The sequence below is a fragment of the Pelodiscus sinensis genome, chromosome 31, assembly GCF_052426305.1.
Source record: "Pelodiscus sinensis isolate ZL-2025 chromosome 31, ASM5242630v1, whole genome shotgun sequence".
In the NCBI taxonomy this organism is placed as follows: domain Eukaryota; kingdom Metazoa; phylum Chordata; order Testudines; family Trionychidae; genus Pelodiscus; species Pelodiscus sinensis.
Window position 1 is genome coordinate 1,397,229 of NC_143082.1, and position 15,577 is coordinate 1,412,805.

General features: G+C 69.9%; 2 protein-coding genes across 2 annotated transcripts in view; one reads left to right on the plus strand and one right to left on the minus strand.

Moving 5' to 3' along the window:
* Positions 1-2,679: 2,679 nt before the first annotated feature.
* On the minus strand, positions 2,680-6,822 carry S1PR5 (sphingosine-1-phosphate receptor 5). The gene is made up of 2 exons (XM_075917775.2): positions 6,614-6,822; positions 2,680-4,261 (listed from the first exon to the last, which is right to left on the minus strand). Exon 2 carries the CDS (start codon positions 4,199-4,201, stop codon positions 3,089-3,091), a length of 1,113 nt encoding a protein of 370 aa, XP_075773890.1. The 5' UTR covers positions 4,202-4,261; positions 6,614-6,822; the 3' UTR covers positions 2,680-3,088.
* Positions 6,823-7,169: 347 nt separating this feature from the next.
* ATG4D (autophagy related 4D cysteine peptidase) overlaps positions 7,170-15,577 on the plus strand; it is a 34,239-nt gene continuing 25,831 nt past the window's right edge. The window contains exon 1 of the mRNA XM_075917772.2: positions 7,170-7,189. The gene's annotated coding sequence lies outside the window, so the exon portion shown is untranslated. The remainder of the gene's footprint in view (positions 7,190-15,577) is intronic.

The window sequence follows — 15,577 nt, forward strand, 5'->3', positions numbered from 1 at the left end:
GGCTCCGGAGACACATCCTGGAGAGGCGGCCCAAGAGCATGGGCGAGGCGGGGAGAATCGGGGCCGAGCGGCTGGAGGCGATGGAGGGGAGCAAAGCTGGCAGCACCTCCGGGAAGGAGCATCCCAGCACCGGGGGCAATGCAGGGGCCCGCTGCGCCCCAAGGGAGCCCACAGCCCCAGGCTCCAGCCGCCGGGGTGGTGTTTTAAACGTAATGCGCCGGGGCACGTGAAGGCCAACTGCCCCCAGAGCGCCGGCAGAGGCCCCGGCCACGGCTCGTCCCTCCAGGGCAGGCTCTTTTGACCTGCCTGCCACCAGGTTGCCTGGCACGTCCGAGGGCTGGTCAGGGCGAAGGCTGTCGAGAAGCGGGTCAGTGACTGATCGTGGACTCCACGGTTTGTATCGAGAGCATGATTAGTTGACGAGGGGCTGCCGCGGCTCTGCAATTAAAACAGGAGCCGGAGCAGGGGTAGGTTCGGGGTCCAGCGCGAGTGGCAGTCCTGGCTCGCTGCGCCTCTGCCTCCCCTGCCCCTCCCCCAGAATCCCGCCTGCTCCCCTCCCCTTGCTGCCTCTGACACCGAGGCAGCAGCGGGGGGGGGGGGCGGCGAGTAGTCAAGTCGATTACCCGCGAAGCCAAGGCTCATCCGGTACGTGACGAATCAACGGCTCGTTTCTGTCCGGTGTCAGGAATGTGGACTTTTGCCGTGTGCGCGATTATCCCCGTCCTGTGCTGGTGGGAGAGGCCTTAGCCAATCATGTGAGACAGGCTAAGAAGGTGGGAGTGGTCACCCACAGCTGGGCTAAGCAGCCTCCACGTCTAACCCCCTTCCTGAGCCCTGGCCTGTATCCCAGGCCTCGGGCGAGAACTTTGTGCCGCAGGCTCTCGCCGGGCACCGAACGGCTCCCCAGCGGCCCGGCTTTCGGCAGCCTTCGGCCCTTGCTCTCCTCTTGTCTGTCTAGCCCCGTGGCATCCCATGCGCCAGCCACTAGCCACGGGGGGCTCTTTGGCCGCTTGCGCGTGGGTCGACGTCTGAACAGGTCGGACTCCCGGGCGCTATGCAAGCTCTGTCCGGTTTGGAACGGCTTCTGTCTGCTGCCTAAGTCACTCTGCTGGGGGGCCGTCCGGGAAGGGGAGGGTCTGATGGGTCAGTAACATTTTAGTGCAAAGGGGAGGAAGAGCTGAGGAGCCATTGGCTGTGCGGGAGAGGTCGGCTGGGGAGGAGGCGTGAGCCCTGGGCCCTCGGATGGAAAGGCTGCTGCGCGACCGGCTGAGCTGGCCAGACTCGAGTCACTGCACGCTGGGGTCCGGAAGGACGCTCTTTGGGAGCCCACCGCTCCAGGACGAGCTCAGCCCCGGGCCAGGGACACTGGGCAGAAACCAGAGGCCCCCACATGGACCTGACAAGTCCAAGTCCAGCTGCCCTGAGGGGCGCGGGGGCCGCTGCCTTTGGAGATGTCGCTGCGCGAGGCGCTTGGCCGGGAAAGCGCCGCAGAGCCCAGGTCCCAGGAGAGGCGGGTGCCCCTGGAGCGTGGGGGTGGCAGCTTGGTGCCGGTAACCGGGAGCGGCTCCGGGCAGAGCAGGAAGCGGACGAGAGCCCCAGCGACCCTCCGACTCGGCTCTTCTACCGGGTCCAGGTTTGTGCAGAAAGAGGCTTCGCCCAGCGAGATTCTCCCTGGTGGGCGTGAGGGGGTCGGGCACCCCCGGGGCAGCTGGTGCATCCAGCGGAGCTCGCCCCGGGGCCGTGGGGGGAGCAGAACCAAAGACCCAAGGGCACGGACGGGTCTGTGCGTCTGCTCAGGTGGGGGGGGAGCCCCAAGGACCCGTCAAGGCACCTCCCCTGCTGAGCCCCCCGCAGCCCAGCGCCCCTCCCTGCAGCCGGGTGACCCCTGGGGCTGGCCTGGGGCAACGGGTGTCGTGCAGCGCGTCGCGGGGCGGGGCGGAGGCCGGGATCCTTGGCACGAAACCTGCAGACCCGACATTCGCGGCGAGCCGGGGAGCGAGTGACCCCGGCCCACCCATGGTGCATGGGCCTTGGTGCAGGTCCCTGGCTGGCCACAAGAGGGCGCTCGGCACCCAGCTGTGCTCCTGGAACCGCAGCGCATGAAATTGGGGGGCAACTTTAATCAGAGGCCAGAGCGATGGGGGAGGGGCCCTCAGGCTGCTGCTTCTGACCCCCCTCCCAGGTCCTGCTGCTCCCCCTTCCCACACTGCCAGGGCCCCCGACCTATGGGCCTAGGCCCACTGGGAGCCACGTGGACACGCGGCGAGTCCCGGCAGGGGCTGTATCCCTGCCTCCCCTGGGTCCCAGGGGCCCCCCAGCCGTGGGCTTCCTGGAAGTAGCAGGAGCCATCTGCAGGGCTGGAAGGACACGACTGCGGGGGGGTCGGGGGGACCCCCACCCACCCCTCGTATCCCCCATCCAAGACTCCCAGAGGGGCCTAGACATGGAGGCCACCAAGGCGCTGGGGGGCTGGCCCTCAGCCGTAGCTGTGACAAGGTCGGGATCCCGCAGCAGGCGGGCTGCAAAGCGTCTGCAAGGAGAGGTGGTTTCCGGAGGAAACTGTGGTGCCCTGCCTCGGCTCAGCCCGCCCCCCGTGCCAGCCTTGCCCGGGCCACTCCAGCTGGACACAGCCTGCTCCCCCCCCCGCTGGGTTGCCCCGGAATCTCAGTTCCCAGCCACTCGAAGGAAGCTTTTTATTACAAACTTGTTAAAAAACCAACAGCTACACAAGGCGGCTGAGCGGCCTCAGTCCAACCGCGAGCGGAGGGGAGGGCTGGCCAGAGGGATCCGGCCAGTGCTGGAGGGGGAGGGCAGGATCTGCACCACATGCGGGGGGGGGGGGAGGGTGCTGGGCCTCTGGGGAGGGCTCTGCTCTGGTTGGCTTTGGGGGGGACGGCAGCTTGTCTGAGCAGGTTCGTTAACACTTCCCGGTCCGGATACGGTGCCTGGGCCAGCGATGAGCTACATACAGGCCAGCGGGGGGGCCTGGGGGGGCCACGGTTCCCTGCAGGGTCCCCCTCCCAGCCAGCCAGGGCGCCAGCCGCTCCGGGGCGAGGGGGGCCCTGTCCTGGCATGGGAGGAGCCGGGTTCAGTCCTCGGCGCTGGGCGCCTTGCCAGGGGTGGGCGTATTGTTGCCCGTGGACAGGCTGGCGTCGGGCCCCTCCGGCCGGTGGGACGAGCGCTCCGACTTGCTGGTGCTGCACTCCAGGATGGGGAGCCCGAAGAGCTGGGCCGGGCTGTCCTTGGCCCGCCCCGCCAGCACGCAGCTCAGCAGCCGGAGGATGGCCCGGCGCAGCTCCCGGTTGGTGACGGTGTAGACGATGGGGTTGAGCAGGGAGTTGAACATGGCCAAGGCCAGGAAGTAGTCAGCCTTGTAGAGCAGCCAGCAGGCCCGGGCCTCGCAGCCCACGTCCAGCAGCAGCAGCAGGAAGAGGGGCAGCCAGCAGGCCACGAAGGTGCCCACCACGATGGTGAGGGTCCGGAGCAGGGCCAGGTACCTGTGCAAGCGCCGCGAGGCCCCCTGGCGCAGGCCGTCTGGCCAGGGGCTGTGGCCCTTGACCACGTGGCAGATGCGGGCGTAGAGCAGAGTGATGGACAGCAGGATGGCCAGGAAGACGGTGATGCAGAAGAGCAGGTAGCTCTTGGCGTAGAGGGGCAGGACGGTGGAGCAGGCGGGCAGCTCGCCCAGGCAGTTCCAGCCCAGGAGGGGCAGCGCCCCCAGCAGCGCCGCCGCCGCCCAGGTGGCTGCCACCAGCAGCACCATGCGGCCCCTCTTGCGGCCCTGGCGCAGCTGCACGCGGCTCATGGTGATGTGCCGCTCCACGGCGATGGCCAGGAGGCTGAGCACGGAGGCCACCAGCGTGACAAAGACGCCCCCCTCCCTCAGGAGCCACAGCAGGGGGGTGAGCTGCAGGGTGCGGGCCCCCGACATGAGGATGTTGGCCGCATAGGCCACGCCGGCCAGCAGGTCCGACAGGGTCAGGTTGGCCAGCAGGCAGAACATGGGCAAGTGGAACTTCTTGTGGCGCCAGAGGGCCAGCAGCATCAGCAGGTTCTCCAGCACGATGAGGGCGCAGACGGCCAGGAACACCAGCGCCTGGGCCTGCAGCCCCCCCCGGTACTTGCTGCCTTGCAGCTTGCCCGTGTAGTTGTAGTGCAGGGCGATCAGCGAGCTGCTGTGATAGTCCTGGTACAGCTCCATGCCGCCGCCCGCGGGCTACATGGCCCGGCCCGGCCCCTGGCTCTGGCTCTGGCTGGCAGCCTGTGGAGAGGGGCGGAAGGACGTCAGGGAGTGGGGCCCCGAGGCCGGTACCAGCCTCTGGGCACCCGGAGGGCAGGGGTTCCAGGCTCCCCGTGGGAGTCGGGGGGAGGCTCTGCTGGGAGCATGGAGAACACGGGGGCTGAGCCCCACTCGGGAGCTGGTGTTGGGGGGGCTCCCTCAGATCCAGCCCCAGATCATCCCTGCTACCCCCCCCCCCCGCAACTCCCTAGCCTAACCCCCTGCACATCTCCCACCATATGACCCCCCCGGCCTGGGAACCCGGCTCTGCCCCACGCCTCCTGATGGGGGGTGCCGCTCTCTGGCCCCCCCAGCCACAGCTCCCCCAGCTGGCGCTGCCCACTCCTTGCTCAGTGCCCAGCGGCTGTGCAGCGAGCGGGGTAGCAGGGCAGGGGCTCCCAAATCCCCCGAGCCACGTTCTGATTGGCTGCCAGGCAGCTGCGGATGGATCAGCTGATGCCCTGTGTGAACTGAGGGGCACCTGGGGTGGTTGCGGGGGTGGGGGGGGCGCAGAAGCCAAAGGTGAAGGAAAGTCGTCGTCGCCCCCCCCCCCCCCCCAGGAAGAGCAGCTGTGGCCAGGCCTCAGCCCCAGGCCAGGCGGCGAAATACCAGACACTCCCTGCAAACGCCAGGCACTGGGCAGGCAGACCCTGCTCCGCTCCCTGGCCCAGCCCCACCGCACCAGGCAGTTGAGAGAGCCAAGGCGTTGGGGGGGGGGCTGAGCTGGTGCCAAGCCCGTGAGGGGGAGGGTCTCCCAGTGTCCCGTGAGCAAAGCTGGACCCCCAGCCCCCAGCCCCCCACAGCAGAGCCAGGAACAACCCCCCCCCCTCCCCAATTTCCCAACCCCACCGAGGGGCCCCCCACGAGACCTAAAATCTCCCCACCCCTTTGCCATCGCAGGGTTCAGCTGATTTCGAATGCCCCCTCCCAGCCTGTGCTGGCCCCCAAACAAACAGCAGCTGGGGGGGGGGCAGGCCCGGGTGTTACGGCTCAGTGCAAATCCTCCGAGGAGCCAGAGCCTGGGGCAGAGCTGGGGACTGGCCCAGGCTGGACGGGCACCAGGGATGCTGAGAGCAGCTGGGAATTACACCCCCCCCACACACACATTTACCACCCACCAGCTGCTGCACCGGGCACAGCCCTCCCCTGACTGCGGCGCTGATCTCGGGGGGTCTGGGGGCGCCCAACCCGACGGGCCCTGATCTTGGGGGGGTCTGGGGGCGCCCGGCCCGACGGGCCCTGATCTCGGGGGGGTCTGGGGGCGCCTGGCCCGACGGGCCCTGATCTTGGGGGGGTCTGGGGGCGCCCAACCCGACGGGCCCTGATCTTGGGGGGGTCTGGGGGCGCCCGGCCCGACGGGCCCTGATCTCGGGGGGGTCTGGGGGCGCCTGGCCCGACGGGCCCTGATCTCGGGGGGGTCTGGGGGCGCCCGGCCCGACGGGCCCTGATCTCCGGGGGGTCTGGGGTCGCCCGGCCCGACGGGCCCTGATCTCGGGGGGGTCTGGGGGCGCCCGGCCCGATGGGCCCTGATCTCGAGGGGGGTCTGGGGGCGCCCGGCCCGACGGGCCCTGATCTCCGGGGGGTCTGGGGGCGCCCGGCCCGACGGGCCCTGATCTCGGCCATGCCCTGCACAGGAGGCAGCCCCATGCCCCTTCCAGCTGACCGTCTGGCAGGTGCCCAGGCTCCCGCTAAGCACAGGGCTGGGGGGGGGGGTTCCCCTCTTTGGCACCAGGCAGCCGGGCCTCCAGCCCCGATCCAGCACAGAACTTGGGGGGGCTGGGCAAGGGCTCGGAGTGACCCCCCATGGTGGGGGGGAAGGGAGGGAACTGGGGGGTCGCTGACGCAGTCTAGAGCCAAGTGTTAAGTGCGGTCTCCCCTCCCCCGGGTCACACTGGCATCTGGGGGGGATGCCCCAGGGCAGCGTGGGGAGAAGCCTGGCCGACCCCCCCGACCCCCCCACCTGCGCCAGGCTCTGTCCCCAGAGAGAGGCAGGAAGCAGCGATCCACAGCCCCGTCCCTGCCGCCTTTGATCCCAGCGCTGGGCCGGCCTGGGGGCAGTGCGGGACCCCCCCGCTGTGCGGCTGGGCAGGGGCAGCTCGTGCGGGTGGGAGTCTGGGACCCCCAAGGTCCCACTGGGATTCTGCCCCCCCCCCCGCCCACTGGAAACGCCCGCCCCCCCGGGGACCCCCCCTGCGCCACCAGCCCCCCAGGTATCCAGCCCCCTTGTCTCCGTGGGGCGCCCCCCCCAATGCCACGCGTGAAGCTGCACCGGGGACGGACCCCGCCCCCCAGCGGGGATTCCCGGGGCCCCGATCCCGCGCGGGCTGAACCCACCGTCCGGCGCGTCCCGGGCTGGGAGACTAGCGCCCGCTGCTGCGAGCCGGAGCCCTGGCTCGGGGCCCGGTCACGTGGGAGCCTCCGTCTCCCCCCCGCCCCCGCCAGCGGGGGGGGGGGGGCGATTCTGGGCTAGAAAGTGCAGGGAGTCCCGGCTCCCCCCCCCCCGCTCTACCCACTAGGCCCCGCTCCCTTCCCAGAACCAGGGAGAGAACCCAGGAGTCCCGGCTCCCGGCTCCCCCTCCCCCCGCGCTCTACCCACTAGGCCCCGCTCCCTTCCCAGAGCCAGGGAAAGAACCCAGGAGTCCCGGCTCCCGGCTCCCCCTCCCCCCGCGCTCTACCCACTAGGCCCCGCTCCCTTCCCAGAGCCAGGGAGAGAACCCAGGAGTCCCGGCTCCGCCCCCCCCCCCCGCTCTACCCACTAGGCCCCGCTCCCTTCCCAGAGCCAGGGAGAGAACCCAGGAGTCCCGGCTCCCGGCTCCCCCTCCCCCCGCGCTCTACCCACTAGGCCCCGCTCCCTTCCCAGAGCCAGGGAGAGAACCCAGGAGTCCCGGCTCCCGGCTCCCCGCTGACCAGGTAAGGACTTCCCCGGGCAAACCGGGGCTCGTGTTGGGGGGGGCCCATCCCACCCGGCGGGCCTGGGAGAGCTCTGACCTCTGAGGCGGCTCCATGTGGGGCCCAAGCCCCGAGCTGCTGTCACCCCCCCCCCCCCGCCCCCATTCGGAGCAGCTGGGAGGCCTGGCACCAGGCGCTGAGATGCTAATTCTGTCCCCGCATGCCAGGGCCCTGGCACAGCGCCAGCCGCTCCTGCCCCGGGCCGGCCTCACCCCGCCAGGCTGCCCCCGAGGGGCCAGAACCCTTTGGGCTGCCCTGGGGCGGGCTCGGGGGCTCTTCCTCCTGGGCAGGCAGAAGAGGGGACGGACTCAGGGCATCCTGCGGGCCGGGGGGCACGTGGCCTGGTGGAGTGCACGGGACCAGACGCAGGGGTGAGGGGCCACAAGCCTCCGGCCCAGCCTGGGCTCCCCCAGTGCCCCCAAGCCCGAGCCACAGCCCCTCCTGTCCCAGCCTGGGCTCCCTGCTCCCCCAGTGCCCCCCAACCTCAACCCACAGCCCCTCCTGTCCCTGCCTGGGCTCCCTGCTCCCCCAGTGTCCCGACCTCAACCCACAGCCCCTCCTGTCCCAGCCTGGGCTCCCTGCTCCCCCAGTGCCCCCCAACCTCAACCCACAGCCCCTCCTGTCCCTGCCTGGGCTCCCTGCTCCCCCAATGCCCCCCAACCTCAACCCACAGCCCCTCCTGTCCCTGCCTGGGCTCCCTGCTCCCCCAGTGCCCCGACCTCAACCCACAGCCCCTCCTGTCCCTGCCTGGGCTCCCTGCTCCCCCAGTGCCCCCCAACCTCAACCCACAGCCACTCCTGTCCCTGCCTGGGCTCCCTGCTCCCCCAGTGTCCCGACCTCAACCCACAGCCCCTCCTGTCCCTGCCGGGGCTCCCTGCTCCTCCAGTGCCCCCCAACCTCAACCCACAGCCCCTCCTGTCCCAGCCTGGGCTCCCTGCTCCCCCAGTGCCCCCCAACCTCAACCCACAGCCCCTCCTGTCCCTGCCTGGGCTCCCTGCTCTCCCAGTGCCCCCCAACCTCAACCCACAGCCCCTCCTGTCCCAGCCTGGGCTCCCTGCTCCCCCAGTGCCCCCCAACCTCAACCCACAGCCCCTCCTGTCCCTGCCTGGGCTCCCTGCTCCCCCAGTGCCCCGACCTCAACCCACAGCCCCTCCTGTCCCAGCCTGGGCTCCCTGCTCTCCCAGTGCCCCCCAACCTCAACCCACAGCCCCTCCTGTCCCTGCCTGGGCTCCCTGCTCCCCCAGTGCCCCCCAACCTCAACCCACAGCCCCTCCTGTCCCTGCCTGGGCTCCCTGCTCCCCCAGTGCCCCCCAACCTCAACCCACAGCCCCTCCTGTCCCTGCCTGGGCTCCCTGCTCCCCCAGTGCCCCCCAACCTCAACCCACAGCCCCTCCTGTCCCAGCCTGGGCTCCCTGCTCCCCCAGTGCCCCGACCTCAACCCACAGCCCCTCCTGTCCCAGCCTGGGCTCCCTGCTCTCCCAGTGCCCCCCAACCTCAACCCACAGCCCCTCCTGTCCCAGCCTGGGCTCCCTGCTCTCCCAGTGCCCCCCAACCTCAACCCACAGCCCCTCCTGTCCCTGCCTGGGCTCCCTGCTCCCCCAGTGCCCCGACCTCAACCCACAGCCCCTCCTGTCCCAGCCTGGGCTCCCTGCTCTCCCAGTGCCCCCCAACCTCAACCCACAGCCCCTCCTGTCCCTGCCTGGGCTCCCTGCTCCCCCAGTGTCCCGACCTCAACCCACAGCCCCTCCTGTCCCTGCCTGGGCTCCCTGCTCCCCCAGTGCCCCCCAACCTCAACCCACAGCCCCTCCTGTCCCTGCCTGGGCTCCCTGCTCTCCCAGTGCCCCCCAACCTCAACCCACAGCCCCTCCTGTCCCTGCCTGGGCTCCCTGCTCCCCCAGTGTCCCGACCTCAACCCACAGCCCCTCCTGTCCCTGCCTGGGCTCCCTGCTCCCCCAGTGTCCCGACCTCAACCCACAGCCCCTCCTGTACCTGCCTGGGCTCCCTGCTCCCCCAGTGCCCCCCAACCTCAACCCACAGCCCCTCCTGTCCCTGCCTGGGCTCCCTGCTCCCCCAGTGCCCCCCAACCTCAACCCACAGCCCCTCCTGTCCCTGCCTGGGCTCCCTGCTCCCCCAGTGCCCCCCAACCTCAACCCACAGCCCCTCCTGTCCCTGCCTGGGCTCCTTGCTCCCCCAGTGCCCCCCAACCTCAACCCACAGCCCCTCCTGTCCCAGCCTGGGCTCCCTGCTCCCCCAGTGCCCCCCAACCTCAACCCACAGCCCCTCCTGTCCCAGCCTGGGCTCCCTGCTCCCCCAGTGCCCCCCAACCTCAACCCACAGCCCCTCCTGTCCCTGCCTGGGCTCCCTGCTCCTCCAGTGCCCCCCAACCTCAACCCACAGCCCCTCCTGTCCCTGCCTGGGCTCCCTGCTCTCCCAGTGCCCCCCAACCTCAACCCACAGCCCCTCCTGTCCCAGCCTGGGCTCCCTGCTCCCCCAGTGCCCCCCAACCTCAACCCACAGCCCCTCCTGTCCCTGCCTGGGCTCCCTGCTCCCCCAGTGCCCCCCAACCTCAACCCACAGCCCCTCCTGTCCCTGCCTGGGCTCCCTGCTCCCCCAGTGCCCCCCAACCTCAACCCACAGCCCCTCCTGTCCCTGCCTGGGCTCCCTGCTCCCCCAGTGCCCCCCAACCTCAACCCACAGCCCCTCCTGTCCCTGCCTGGGCTCCCTGCTCCCCCAGTGCCCCCCAACCTCAACCCACAGCCCCTCCTGTCCCTGCCTGGGCTCCCTGCTCTCCCAGTGCCCCCCAACCTCAACCCACAGCCCCTCCTGTCCCAGCCTGGGCTCCCTGCTCCCCCAGTGCCCCCCAACCTCAACCCACAGCCCCTCCTGTCCCTGCCTGGGCTCCCTGCTCTCCCAGTGCCCCCCAACCTCAACCCACAGCCCCTCCTGTCCCAGCCTGGGCTCCCTGCTCCCCCAGTGCCCCCCAACCTCAACCCACAGCCCCTCCTGTCCCAGCCTGGGCTCCCTGCTCCCCCAGTGCCCCCCAACCTCAACCCACAGCCTCTCCTGTCCCAGCCTGGGCTCCCTGCTCCCCCAGTGCCCCCCAACCTCAACCCACAGCCCCTCCTGTCCCTGCCTGGGCTCCCTGCTCCCCCAGTGTCCCGACCTCAACCCACAGCCCCTCCTGTCCCAGCCTGGGCTCCCTGCTCCCCCAGTGCCCCCCAACCTCAACCCACAGCCCCTCCTGTCCCTGCCTGGGCTCCCTGCTCCCCCAGTGTCCCGACCTCAACCCACAGCCCCTCCTGTCCCAGCCTGGGCTCCCTGCTCCCCCAGTGCCCCCCAACCTCAACCCACAGCCCCTCCTGTCCCAGCCTGGGCTCCCTGCTCCCCCAGTGCCCCCCAACCTCAACCCACAGCCCCTCCTGTCCCAGCCTGGGCTCCCTGCTCCCCCAGTGTCCCGACCTCAACCCACAGCCCCTCCTGTCCCAGCCTGGGCTCCCTGCTCCCCCAGTGTCCCGACCTCAACCCACAGCCCCTCCTGTCCCAGCCTGGGCTCCCTGCTCCCCCAGTGTCCCGACCTCAACCCACAGCCCCTCCTGTCCCAGCCCTGGGTTTCTCCTCCCCCCACTGTCCTGCTGCTCCCCTCGGTCTCAGCCAGAGTTTTCCCCCTCGCTCCCGGGGAGTGGCTGAGATTCCTGGGGGCCCAGTTCGGAGGCCGCCCTGGCTCTGGGGCGCTGCCAGCTGTCCACTTAGGGACGCTCGGACGGCTCCGCGTTGGGCTGGCAGCGCCTGGCCAGGGGAACAAAGCCCGATTCAGGCAGGTGGCCGGGGCACTGGCTGTGCCTAATGGGCACACAATAGGGATGGGTCCTACGGGGTGAATTGGTGGGCAGGGGGAGGGCACACAGCCTGGCACCCTCCTGTTCTCCCGCCCGGGTTGTCTGGGGCTCCCGTGGGAGCCGGGGTCTGAGGATTTCAAAGCACCATTGGGACAGCAGGTCTCTCTGTGCCCTGGTCACTACGGCACCTGTGGGGGCAGCAGTGAGAGCCAGAGCATAGACCCCAGAGGCAGCCGCATCCTGGGCAGGGGGCCCCATACAAACAGCCCCTGCCCCACCCCAGAGCCAGCTGCATCCCCGGGCAGGGGCCCCGTACAAACAGCCCCTGCCCCACCCCAGAGCCAGCTGCATCCCCGGGCAGGGGCCCCGTACAAACAGCCCCTGCCCCACCCCAGAGCCAGCCGCATCCCTGGGCAGGGGGCCCCGTACAAACAGCCCCTGCCCCACCCCAGAGCCAGCTGCACCCCCGGGCAGGGGGCCCCGTGCAAACAGCCCCTGCCCCACCCCAGAGCCAGCCGCATCCCTGGGCAGGGGGCCCCGTACAAACAGCCCCTGCCCCACCCCAGAGCCAGCTGCATCCCCGGGCAGGGGGCCCCATACAAACAGCCCCTGCCCCACCCCAGAGCCAGCTGCATCCCCGGGCAGGGGCCCCGTACAAACAGCCCCTGCCCCACCCCAGAGCCAGCTGCATCCCCGGGCAGGGGCCCCGTACAAACAGCCCCTGCCCCACCCCAGAGCCAGCCGCATCCCTGGGCAGGGGGCCCCGTACAAACAGCCCATGCCCCACCCCAGAGCCAGCTGCATCCCCGGGCAGGGGGCCCCGTACAAACAGCCCCTGCCCCACCCCAGAGCCAGCCGCATCCCTGGGCAGGGGGCCCCATACAAACAGCCCCTGCCCCACCCCAGAGCCAGCTGCATCCCCGGGCAGGGGGCCCCATACAAACAGCCCCTGCCCCACCCCAGAGCCAGCCGCATCCCTGGGCAGGGGGCCCCATACAAACAGCCCCTGCCCCACCCCAGAGCCAGCTGCATCCCCGGGCAGGGGGCCCCGTACAAACAGCCCCTGCCCCACCCCAGAGCCAGCCGCATCCCTGGGCAGGGGGCCCTGTACAAACAGCCCCTGCCCCACCCCAGAGCCAGCCGCATCCCTGGGCAGGGGGCCCCGTACAAACAGCCCCTGCCCCACCCCAGAGCCAGCTGCATCCCTGGGCAGGGGGCCCCGTACAAACAGCCCCTGCCCCACCCCAGAGCCAGCCGCATCCCTGGGCAGGGGGCCCCGTACAAACAGCCCCTGCCCCACCCCAGAGCCAGCTGCATCCCCGGGCAGGGGGCCCTGTACAAACAGCCCCTGCCCCACCCCAGAGGCAGCCGCATCCCTGGGCAGGGGGCCCCATACAAACAGCCCCTGCCCCACCCCAGAGCCAGCCGCATCCCTGGGCAGGGGGCCCCATACAAACAGCCCCTGCCCCACCCCAGAGCCAGCCGCATCCCTGGGCAGGGGGCCCCGTACAAACAGCCCCTGCCCCACCCCAGAGCCAGCTGCATCCCTGGGCAGGGGGCCCCGTACAAACAGCCCCTGCCCCACCCCAGAGCCAGCCGCATCCCTGGGCAGGGGGCCCCGTACAAACAGCCCCTGCCCCACCCCAGAGCCAGCCGCATCCCTGGGCAGGGGGCCCCGTACAAACAGCCCCTGCCCCACCCCAGAGCCAGCTGCATCCCCGGGCAGGGGGCCCCGTACAAACAGCCCCTGCCCCACCCCAGAGCCAGCTGCATCCCCGGGCAGGGGGCCCTGTACAAACAGCCCCTGCCCCACCCCAGAGCCAGCCGCATCCCTGGGCAGGGGGCCCCGTACAAACAGCCCCTGCCCCACCCCAGAGCCAGCCGCATCCCTGGGCAGGGGGCCCTGTACAAACAGCCCCTGCCCCACCCCAGAGCCAGCCGCATCCCTGGGCAGGGGGCCCCGTACAAACAGCCCCTGCCCCACCCCAGAGCCAGCCGCATCCCTGGGCAGGGGGCCCCGTACAAACAGCCCCTGCCCCACCCCAGAGCCAGACGCATCCCCGGGCAGGGGGCCCCGTACAAACAGCCCCTGCCCCACCCCAGAGCCAGCTGCATCCCCGGGCAGGGGGCCCTGTACAAACAGCCCCTGCCCCACCCCAGAGCCAGCCGCATCCCTGGGCAGGGGGCCCCGTACAAACAGCCCCTGCCCCACCCCAGAGCCAGCCGCATCCCTGGGCAGGGGGCCCTGTACAAACAGCCCCTGCCCCACCCCAGAGCCAGCCGCATCCCTGGGCAGGGGGCCCCGTACAAACAGCCCCTGCCCCACCCCAGAGCCAGACGCATCCCTGGGCAGGGGGCCCCGTACAAACAGCCCCTGCCCCACCCCAGAGCCAGCCGCATCCCTGGGCAGGGGGCCCCGTACAAACAGCCCCTGCCCCACCCCAGAGCCAGCCGCATCCCTGGGCAGGGGGCCCCGTACAAACAGCCCCTGCCCCACCCCAGAGCCAGCCGCATCCCTGGGCAGGGGGCCCCGTGCAAACAGCCCATGCCCCACCCCAGAGGCTGGCAAGAGGTTCCTGGCTCAATCTCACCCTCCCAAACCCACAAGTGCAGGGGCATCGCCCCCTTCTCGGCCGGGCAGGGGCGTCTTGCCCCCCCCGCCCAGCACTGCCTGCTTCCTAACCTCTAGCCCTCGACCCCACCCCCTCTTGGGCATGCCCCCAGCTCTGCTCTCCCTCCCCCCATTCTGGGCTCTCCCCATGTGGCTCTGGGCCCCAACTGGCCCTTGTCCCCACCCCTCAGTGGCAGCTGCCAGAACTGGACAGGATGGGCAGAAATGAGGGGGCTATGACCCATGTCTAGACCTCAACCTGGATACCCCCCAGCTGCTCCCTCAGTCTCATGGCCCCTCAGTCTCTACCAGGGCTGGGGGGGGGGGCATGTTTGCCATGATGTTGTACTTAAAAGAAGCACTCGGGATCTTTTTCAAGGGGACAAGGCAACACGCCACATTTATTGATCACACATAGAATAATCAACACTTATCATATGCACATGACACATCACACTCATGCTCTCACACGCACACACACACGTTCACACGCACACACATTCACACGCACGCACACGCATTCACACGCATTCACACGCACACGCACGCACACGCACACATTCACACGCACACGCACACGCACACTCCATCTTGTTACCAAAAGTTGCTCCCCCTCACTGCACTGGCCAGGTGAGTTAGGTGGGGGAGGGGTGGAGCCGATCCTGATCGATGCTCCCATGTTGTCAAGAGGAAAACCCGGGGTCCCTCTGCAAGACGCCTCCTAGTTCTCCCTCTCGTGCAGCCGGTTAGTCATCAAGGGGCCTTTCCTCACGCTGCTCCAGAGAGAGCTTCCAAGCAGGGGCAGGTGACCGTTCTGTGGGGCCCCGGGCAGCATAATTCTGCGGGGCCCCCCTTTGCCACGGCGCATGCGCGGGGCTTTCTGAAGCGCGGGGCCCGGGGCGGCCGCCCCGCTCGCCCTGCCCTATACCTGCCCCTGCTTCCAAGGGCGGCACTTGCTGCTGGACTCCCGAGGCGTCTGTCTGTCCAGTCTTAACGAGCTCACTTTGCAGGGATTGGCTTGGGTCTGGCTCCCACCCCTCTGCTGCTGGAGGGGCTCCCCTTCCGTTCCCCATTCTCAGGGACGGGCAGAGCTCAGAGACAGGTTTCCTCCCAAGATCTGTGTATCTTAGGAGAAACGTTCCGGAGATTCTCTAAGACACTGAACAGAGACAGATCGACAAGGACGAGATCTTAATACCAAGTCTAATGCCGCTATTCTATCCTATCACAGGGATTGCTCCACATTGTGGGCAGCTTCTCTGCCGCGTGATGCCCTGGGCTGGTCATTACGTTCCCCCCTGGGCACAGATGGATCCATCCGGGGGCCCTCGTGTGCCCTCATACAGGGCCAGCCCCCCCCAAGCGAGGGTGCTATCGGCCCCAGCTGCACAGCCTGGCACCCGGCCCTTACGTCCAACCGGTTCATCCCCACTGGGCTGGGCCTGCCTGTCTCCTCCCTGCCAGACAGGCCTGGACCCGCTTCTTTGGGTGCCAGCACCCAGCCCTTCCCACCCCGGCCGGGCCTGGTGCTTCTGGCTTGGGGGGTGGGGCTGAGCGCCAGGACTCCTGGGTTCTCTCCCCAGCCCTGGGAGGGCAGTGGGGTCTAGTGGGTAGAGCTCAGGAGCGTGCAGGAGTCTGGCACATGGGGGCACAGCCTGGTGATCCCACAGGAGCCCGTCCCATGGTGCTGGGTTGTGGGAACCGCCCGGGGCACAGGCAGCTGCCCAAGCACCACGTACCTGTCAGGAGAGACAGCCTGGCGGCTGAGCCAACAGCCCCCGGGGCTGCTCTGTGGCTCCAGCCCGAGCCCTGCCCCAGGGCTCCCCGGGGCTGCTCTGTGGCTCCGGCCCGAGCCCTGCCCCAGGGCTCCCCGGGGCTGCTCTGTGGCTCCGGCCCGAGCCC

What these genes read in the sequence shown, in the direction of transcription:
- S1PR5 (XM_075917775.2), bottom strand. Translation starts at nt 4,201, where the DNA reads ATGGAGCTGTACCAGGACTATCACAGCAGCTCGCTGATCGCCCTGCAC.